Source organism: Cynocephalus volans, chromosome 6 (assembly GCF_027409185.1).
Source record: "Cynocephalus volans isolate mCynVol1 chromosome 6, mCynVol1.pri, whole genome shotgun sequence".
Classification (NCBI taxonomy): domain Eukaryota; kingdom Metazoa; phylum Chordata; class Mammalia; order Dermoptera; family Cynocephalidae; genus Cynocephalus; species Cynocephalus volans.
Window position 1 is genome coordinate 26508878 of NC_084465.1, and position 9078 is coordinate 26517955.

Below are 9078 nucleotides of genomic sequence, written 5' to 3' on the forward strand. Positions count from 1 at the left end.
GACATTAATGGAGTAACATTACCATCCCCACAACGACCACCATCTCCCCCTCCAGGGGGTGGAGGGAAGCATAATGCTGCTATCCAGGCCTCTGGTGGCCTCGGCCAGTCGCAACCACAGGCTACAAATGGCTGCTGAGTGGCCTGAGGCGCATGAAGGCTGGACTGTCAGGGCTGTACTGTTTGATTTCAGAATGCATGGAACGTCTTCTGGACTTTCGCCTCTGCAGCAGAGTGACTTTCTCTGTTGTCGGGGCTGTGCTGGATTGGAAGACACAGCTCTAGAGAAAAGTTTGAAATTCATAGTTTTGTGACCAGCATCTGTGAATGGCAGAGTCCGCCACATGGGGCCAAGGCCTGTCTAGAGTTCAATGTCTCAGGCTGCCTTCCTGCCCACTGGAAGCCAAAGGGCCCATCCAGGGACACCCGTAGTCTCTCTCCTCGTGTACGATGGACAAAGGTGCCTGGAGACTTTCATTGTGGAGCCTTGTCCTGCAACATTTCCCCTTAACACTCTGGAGACAGGGCCTTCTTCTCGTCCCCTCAACCTTACCCGTCCAGGCACACAGGTGTGTAAAAAGATAGTCAGGATCACTAGTCCTAAGGAAGATGCAAATTAAACCCACAATGAGGTAACACTACGCACCTACTAGAATGCTAAAATTAAAAAGACTGGCGTACCAAGTGTTAGGAAGAATGTGCGACAACTGGAACTCTCATTTGCCTTGGTAGCCAAGGAAAGTGAAAAGCAGTAGTGTCACTTTCATAGCTTCCCATCGCCACAGTGGGGGCATTCATACCTCAGAAACCAGAATACACTACAAATCAGGGCTTCCCCATACCCGCAGAGTCCGTTGTTAAACATTTACCAGCACAACGTCAGATGGAAATGTGTCTACAAAGAGACTTGTATGTGAATGTCCATAGTATGTTTATTCATAATAGCCCCAAATTGGAAACAACACAAATGTGGGTCAGCTGAGGAATGGGTAAGTGAACTGAGGTACTTCCACACAGAGGAATACTCAGCAAGAAAAGGAACCACCTGCTGATGCACGCAACAGCCTGCATGATTCTCAAAAGCATATGCTAAGTGAAAGAAGCCAGACTCAAAAGGTTACACACTGTGATTGCATGTATATGAAATTAGAGAAAAGGCAAAGCTGTAGTGATAGAAAGTAACAGATTAGTAGGTGCTAGAGGCAGGGGGTGGGGTGGTGGAGGGTAAGGGTAGGGAGGTAGGGGAAAGGGATTGACCCGAAAGGGGCATGAGGGACAGTTTTGGGGGTGATGGAAATGTTCTGTATCTTGATTGTGGTCGTGGTTACATGGGTGTGTGTATTTATCAAAGTTCATCTAATTGTATGTTTAAAATTGATTAATTTTATTGTGTATAAATTATATCTCAACAAAACTGTCCAAACAAAACAGAACCAAAACCTTATCCATTCTGTGTCCCACTCCTTTAGGGCTTTCTCTCTGCTAACATGTCATGGTGCACACCCCAGTACCACTCTTAGAAAACTCCTTAACCCAAAGGCCATCTCTACAGGACAGGCCAATGTGGAGGCTATTTTTTTTTTTTTTTTAAAAGATGACCGGTAAGGGGATCTTAACCCTTGACTTGGTGTTGTCAGCACCACGCTCTCCCAAGTGAGCAAACTGGCCATCCCAATATGGGATTTGAACCCATGGCCTTGGTGCTATCAGCACCACACTCTCCCGAGTGAGCCACGGGCCGGCCCTGGAAGCTATTTTGAAGCAAGAGAAATACCTCTTCCTCCAAGTTTCACCTCCTCTGGGGCCTGCTGGCATCAGGATGGCAAGACTGGGCAGGGGCTATTTCCTCATTCAGGGACTACCGTCTCCACCTTCTGCCCTCCCCTGAAAAAGTCAGTAACCTATGGATGCTAACTGACAAAAACCTTGTCATTTACCCCAAAAGCTGGTGGAACTGAGAGAATTGGAGTCATTAAAGCTTAAGGGAAAGATGATGGGGGAAGGCGCCCTGAGAGCAGGGAGGGACCAAGACCACACCGACATTCACCATGTGGGCTTGGAGGGTTAACATATGGCCAATAATGACCAGCTGTTCCCTGTTGGTTCCAGATGGATCCAGAGAAAGATGGGCTTCATTGGTAGCAGGAAAGATTTAGGACTTCATGATGAACTTCCTGAGAGGGGTATTGAAAAAAAAGAAACATGTATGTGCACACCCATGTAGGTGCATTTGTGTTGTGTTAAGAGCAAGGGACAAAGACACTTGGTATAATTCTTTTCTCTGGAGCACTCTAGGAATTGGAAAGACCAATTCCACTCTGAAAGAAGCCTGGGTCTCTCTGGGCTGGGGACAGAGAAACATACTCTGGCCCTTTCTGTAGGTACCTCTGAGGGCAATTAGCTTGCTTGTCCATCAGTAAGACTCTAATACAGAAGTCTGTGGAGCCAGATGGGTACTTACTTCCACGGCCTGGTCCCCTCCCAGACGGCCCTGTGCACTCTCCTCCCCATTAGGGCAGAAAGGATGATCCATCACCATCCGGGCTGGTGATGTCACAGCTGCAGCCTCTGACTGCACAGGAAGGCTGTTCCAACCCCTTCCGAGGTGCTAAATCATTCATGGAGCAGAGAGCCTGGGTGGCGGGAGATTTACTGCCGAGGAAACACTTTAGGGACTTGTGGAAATCAATTCCTTAAAAAGACTCCATCAGCTGGCAGGTGGCTTAGGGCTAGGCCCTGAGTGTGTGATGGGGACCCAATGAAGTGGGACTGGGGGGTGCAGCTCCCCAATACCAAAAGAGAGGATGGAAGGGAGCCCAAGGCCTGGGGCCCAAGGGAGGTCCATGGTGCCGGCAGATCCCCATACCCAGGGGGGGTGGTGTGGTGGGGGAGGGGTGCCCAGACATCCAGCCCTGGCTCATCTCTCCTCCTGTCACCCTATGGGGTTTCTGTGCGCATACCTATGGGGCCCTGCAGGTGACGAAGAATGAATGAGGAGGATTATCGACATGTGTTTGCTGAGTCTGTTGGCCTTTCAATCTTAGACCACCCCACCCCGTGCCTGCTGTAAGGGGAGTTTCAGCCCAGCTTTGGTCTCTCTGCAGTGGAAGCTGCAGCACTACCCAGCAAGCATCCTCTTGTCTCAAGGGAAATGTGAGCTTCTTGGAGGTCTACACAGTCTGTTTTATGATCCAGAATTCTAGGACTTGATGATTTGGCTCCTGGGTTACCATGTGCTAATTTACCCAGTAAGAGCATGTGACACCCAGAAGCAGCCCAAGACATCTGCTGTCCCACACCACACACACATGGTGGAAGCTTCATATCTAGCATGGCAGGACTCTTCTGGTCCAAGTGCAGCTCAGCTTGGCTGCCTCCATTTCTATGGCTACGGCACAGTTCCTCAATGTATCTTGGAAAAGAGAAATGAAGGAAAGGCATTTTCAGGTCAGCTTTAGAAAAAGCAGACACAACTCTAGGGCTTCCTTCCAGTCTTCACTTTACAGTTGAGGAAACTGAAGCCTAGAAGCGGAGTTGACTCATCCAAGGCCCACGTCTATGAGATGGGAAAATGGGATGATGAGAGGCCCCTGGAAGTTGCACTGAGGAGTTTCTGCCTCCCTTGAAATGACCTACCAAGAGACAAAGCCCAGGCTTGGTCATCACTAGCTAAAAGGGGTAACCTAGTGCAGAGGCTGTGATGGAGAGAAACACATCTGGGACAGGACCTGGCCCCTGTGCGGCTGCCTGGCCTGCCTGAGCCTCAGTTTCTCCTCTCACTTTGCTGCAGGGAGAATTCTGTGGGACCCTGGTTGCATCTGTACCCTGTACAACCCTTGTTCATTTATTTACTCCAACATATATTCGTGGAGCACCTTCTGAGAGTCAGGCACAGGATGAATTAGTGAACAAGACAGATGTGGCCCTTGCTCTTATTTATTTATTTTTTAATAAAGATGACCAGTAAGGGGATCCTAGTAAGAGGATCCTAACCCTTGGCTTGGTGTTGTCAGCACCATGCTCAGCCAGTGAGTGAACCGGCCATCCCTATATGGGATCCGAACCCATGGCCTTGGTGTTATCAGCACCACACTCTCCTGAGTGAGCCACGGGCCAGCCCTTGGCCCTTGCTCTTCTGAAGCTTGCATTTTATATCACCCAGGACTTATGCTAAAGGGCTGGGCTGGTAATCCCCTCAAGCCAGCCCACTCAGCAGGCTGGGGGGGCTCTGGCCCAGCGTCTACAGGGACCTCACAGCTCACCTCCTAGACACAGGCCAAAGGGTGCTTCCCTCAGGGCAGGGCTGGCAGCTGCTGTGGGGGCTTCGTTCCCACTGCCTTGGCTGGTCCTTCCCGCATGCACCCTCAGTCTCAGCAGTGCTCCCCCGGCAGGTTCCCGCAGTGGGAACTCTGAAATGACTGCCAGATTCTGGTTCTTGGTGGAGGTTCTTGAAGAGCAGATCAAAGAGCCTCAGGAATTCCTGGTGTTCTTGCTCACCGCCCGCCCCCTCCCACCCGCCTCCCACAGACCCCAACTGCCTGTGGTCCACCTGTTCTTTACTCGCTCCCCTCCGGTCATCTCCAGGGCAGGAGCCCCAAGATAACTCCCTTTCTGAGCATCCCAGCAAGTGCTTAGCATCCCTCGCTCGGGTGTGTCCCCAGGTAAATCTGGCCACAGCCTGCCCAGAGGACATGGGCAGCTCCGCTTCAGGGGTCCCTCGGCATTTCTTTCCTAATCTCCCTTTTCGGGGAGTTTTCTCTGGACCCGCCGACCCTGCCCAGTGGAAATAGCCCCAGGCAGACATCCAGAGAAGGGGGGCTCAGGTGCTAGCTCTGCTAGGAATTCGGGGCCTAGCTGGGCTTCGGATCCCTCGTCTGAAAACCAGGGGTTGGACCACATGACTCCCGGCCAGGACCCAAACGCGAATGCAGTGGCTCTGCCCCTCCGCCTGCGCGGAGCCCGGGGAGGGTCGGAGGGACGTCGGCAACCCGGAGGGGCGCCGAGGCAGACAGCGAGATCAGACCCTGGCGAAGACGCGGGGGCTTGGAGCCACGTGAGCCGGGGCCGGCGGGGAGCGCGGCACGGACGAGGCGTCCGTCGGGAAGCGCGCGCCGCAGGCGCCGGGCACAGGGGGGCGCGCGCCCCGGAGACGCAGCCAGCCGTGAGCCAGGAAGAAGCGTCCCCACTCCCCGGGACGGAACGCATCGCCCCGTCCACGGCGGCCTCCGAGCAGGGAAAGGATCGTCCCATCCCCGTGCAGCAGCTGCGCGTCCTCATCCAACAAAGGCGGATAATTCCATCCCCTCGAATTGGGGTGGCGACTGCAAGACTAAAAAGAACTGTCCCCCAAGAACAGCGCTTTGCTGTTTACAGAACACTTGCAAGAACATCTCCTTATTCGATTCCCCAACAGTCTTCTGACCTGGGCAAGCTCCCAGTTTACGGATGAAGAAACTGAGGATCAGAACGGTCAGGCAGGCACGCCCAACGAATACGCGTTAAGTAATTAATAATGCAGATTATTCTAATTTGAGATATTTAAATCCGAATCCTCCGAAGCATGCCAAAATAGAAATAAAATCATTTGCCTGGTTTGGAAGCTGAATTATTCAGCTAAATTCTGCTTTGGACACAGGAAGCGAAACATGGCCAGTGGCCAAAACCATATCTGGGTCACCGACCTCTGGATAATCTGTTGAAGGCTGCGGGCCCCTCCCCCACCAGTCGCAGACAACTGCGTCGTACCTCGGGGCTCCCGAGCGCTAAAGCCATGCCCGGGCCTCGGGGCTGGGACCCGGGGCCCCACGCTGCCGGTGCGCCCTAGGCCGACTCTCGGCTGTGGGTGCAGTGCAGGCGGGAAGGCGCGGGCCGCCGCGCAGTTCCCTGTAGGGTGGGAGTGGGGAAACTCGGGCTCTGGCCCTGGAGGGACCCCGCCCCAGCTGAGCTCTGCAGCGGGCGGGCCGGGCTCCTTGCCGGGGGCCACGTGCACTAACTCTCGCGCATCCGCCCCACCTTCTCCAGAAGGAGGCGCGGCGGGGGGTCTCAGCTTCTTTTACGGATGAGGAAACCGAGGCTGGACTCGATCCTCTACCCCGACCAGCCGCCTTCTCGGGGGTAAAACTCAGCGAGGATGTCACCGGGTCGTGGAAGGCGGGAGACCTGGTGCTGCGACCCCGGGAGGGCCGCGCCCCCTTGCTTCCCTCCCCCGTCGCCCTCGCGGACCGCGGGTTCTGGACTCGCGTCCTCCGGGAGCTGAGAGCCGCGGGGCCCCGTCTCCCTGCCGCCCCAGTACCTCCACTCTGCGGCTCGCCCTCTCTAATTCGACTCCTCCAGGCTTCAGCATCCCGAATCTGGTTGTTGGGGGGTGTGTGTGTTTTAAACCAATTCCTGAAGTTTTTGTTTTTAATTGAAAATTCAATACAAGCACGTGGGAAAACAACACACATGCGCTTCGAACAGTCCAGAAAGTCTCCAAATCCTCCGGGCGGAGACCTTTTGTGCATAAACTTCTGACGCGTAAGTCTCCGCCCCATTTATATTTTTACACAAACAGGAGCCCATGTGTCCCTTGCGTTTCTCACTGAAGGCCCAGGATGTTTTCCAGGATATATGACGACAGTATACATTTTCCTCACTCTTTTTAAGAGCTGGACCGATTCCTTGCACAGGATCGTCCTTCATCTGTCCCTCTCTGTTTCGGGGGCTTTCCCCATCTCCCACTGCAACCTCCGCCCTCCACAGCCGGAGTGAAGCCTCCCGGGCTCCCACAATTAATGTACAGGGCCTTGCGCCGCCCGGAGAATAATGCACAGACGCACAAACACACCGTTTTTCGAAAAATGTCGGGAAGTTAGTTGAATTTCGAACACTCTGAGGCTGAGCCAAGATCGAAGGACCAGAGCTTCGGCTCCCCCAGCATGTGCCCTGGCCCGGGAAGGGGTCGAGGTCTCGAAAGGACAGGACCAGGGGCCTGGGATACGGTGTCGTCCGGGCGAAGGTCCAGGGTCTGCTTCAGTGACAATGCGAGGCCTACAGTTTGCAGAGATCTCCGGGTCGCCAAGTAAGCGCATGCTCACTTGTGCATTCTCTCCATCCCCCTGAGTGGGGGGAGTCATTCTACCCATTTTGCAAATGGGGAAACTGAGGCTCAAAAATGAATTGCTCCAGATCGCGCAGCTGGTGACTGGAGCAGGGGAGGCCCCGAGGCTTCCTTCACTGGGGGTATGCTAGTTACGCGTGCCATGGGTCCGAGATCCCGGGCTAGCACGAAGACCACCATTCCGAGAGAGGTAATGGCAGAACTACAGCCGCATCTGAGTGGGGGGCTTGTGTCCCAGACACCCGTCTCCCCAGCCCTACCGCACGTTGAGCGGGGAAGGAGGGGGAGACTGAAGGTTTGGTTACTTCTTCGCTTAACATCTTCAGCACAACGGGGATTGTCATGGAGAAGGCGAGGAGCAGTGGGTTAGAGGAGCCGAGGGGTGGGGGCAGGGGCCAGGAAGGAACAAGCCAGAGGGACAAGCCGAGACACCAGGAATGAAAAAGAAAAGCCATGTCCTAGGATGGAGCGGGAGGCGCCGAGTCTTCCAGGTGGGGGTAGGCAAGGCAGACAGCAGGCCCTTCCTAAACCTGGCCCGGGGGCCGAGGAACACAAATCTACGCTTCCTGGGGCGCACGACTCCGGGCAGAGTGGGTCGCTGGCGGCGAGGGTGAAGGGATCTCTCCAGAAGAAGGGGAATGCCACAGCTGGCCGAGAGACGTCGGACCTGCGGAGGAAGGGTAGAGTGCATGCAGGCGTAGGGTGCACGGGTCAAGCCAGCCAAGTGAGGACCCGAGGTCGGCCCGAGCCACCTCTTCCACCGCCTGATCCCTGAGCCGTAAGGGATCCGGGGTATCGGGTCGCCGGGGGCCGCCCCCTCACCGTCCGAGTCCAGCTCCAGTTACCTGCCGGGCCTGCTCCCTAAAATATGTATGAGGCCCTCGCGGGTGCAGTTTCGCGGCCCCTCCCGGAGTGGGGGATTCGGGGTGCGCGGGGAGTTGCGGGGGGAGGAGACGACGCTGGCTCCCGGGCCAGGGACGTCTCGACTTTCAGCAGCGCGCTTGAGAAAAGGTGGAAATCGGATCCGTCCCGGCTGCGCCCCCGCCCCGGCGGCCCCGACGGCCGGCCCGCGCGGCCCCGCGGCTAGCTTTCCGCCGTGCGGTGTCCGGTTCTCGACAGCAGGTGAATGGGCAGGGGCGGGGCGCGCGGGGCGCGGGGGGCGGGGCGCGCGCTATAAAGGGGCGCGGCAGGCCGCGGGGGCCACTCGCAGCAGGCGTGGACTGCGCCGCCCGCTTTGCGGTCCTCGGCACACCGCGCCCAGGCCGCCCAGCATCCCGCCGGCCTGGGGACCAGGTAGGGCGCGGGTGAGGACGCGGCCAGGAAAGCTTAGTGCGACCCGGATGGGCGGGGTAATGCGAGTAGGCCGGGGAGGGGTTCACGCGGAGCCACCCCCCCTTTGGCTTGTCGGGCTCTGTGACTTGCTAATAGCTCCACTGTCCGGTTCCGGCGCATCGCGCCCCATCCCTGGCTGCGCGGGCAGAGAGACACCGAGGCTCCGAGACTAGCCCGGCCATCTCCCTGGGTGGGGGTCTTGCCTACCGAACCATCTGGCTGCGACATCCGTGGCTGGAGCAGGCCCTGCCCAGGAGTCGGGCATACTGAAGGGTTCGTATCCGCATCGCCACCCCCGCCCCCCCTGGCCCGGAAGGGGCGCGGGGGACTATAACGCCCCCTCCACGGCCTTCGTCCTTTCCTTCGCTCCAGCCCAAGACAGGGCGCTCCCGGCCTTCAGTCTCAGTGCAAGGGGCCTTTAGGTTTGGTGGTGGCATCGGCTAAGCACCCCCTCCCTCTTTTTTAGGGGCTTCTGGGCCTCCAGATCTGCGGGGGGCGGTCTGGAGAACTAGGAGCTAAAAGGGAGAAGGGCGGATTAACGTTTTATTTTAATCTGGTTTTGAACTGTGGCTGCCGTCTGGGGGGGTCGGGCGGGGCTGGGGTGGGAAGGGCGGCCAAGGCAGCAGGGCGGGGGCGCTCCGGTGCTCG

The 9078-nt window shown here is 56.6% G+C and overlaps 1 protein-coding gene across 1 annotated transcript in view; it reads right to left on the bottom strand.

The window, feature by feature from the left end:
• The window catches only part of LOC134380882 (collagen alpha-1(I) chain-like), a 44853-nt gene extending 35986 nt beyond the window's left edge, over positions 1-8867 (bottom strand). The window contains exons 1-7 of the mRNA XM_063101017.1: positions 8638-8867; positions 8351-8423; positions 7944-8269; positions 7660-7765; positions 6091-6349; positions 5681-5882; positions 5023-5320 (exon numbers count right to left, since the gene is read on the bottom strand). Coding sequence (XP_062957087.1) covers positions 5023-5320; positions 5681-5882; positions 6091-6349; positions 7660-7765; positions 7944-8269; positions 8351-8423; positions 8638-8867 — 1494 coding nt within the window. The remainder of the gene's footprint in view (positions 1-5022; positions 5321-5680; positions 5883-6090; positions 6350-7659; positions 7766-7943; positions 8270-8350; positions 8424-8637) is intronic.
• Positions 8868-9078: the final 211 nt, after the last annotated feature.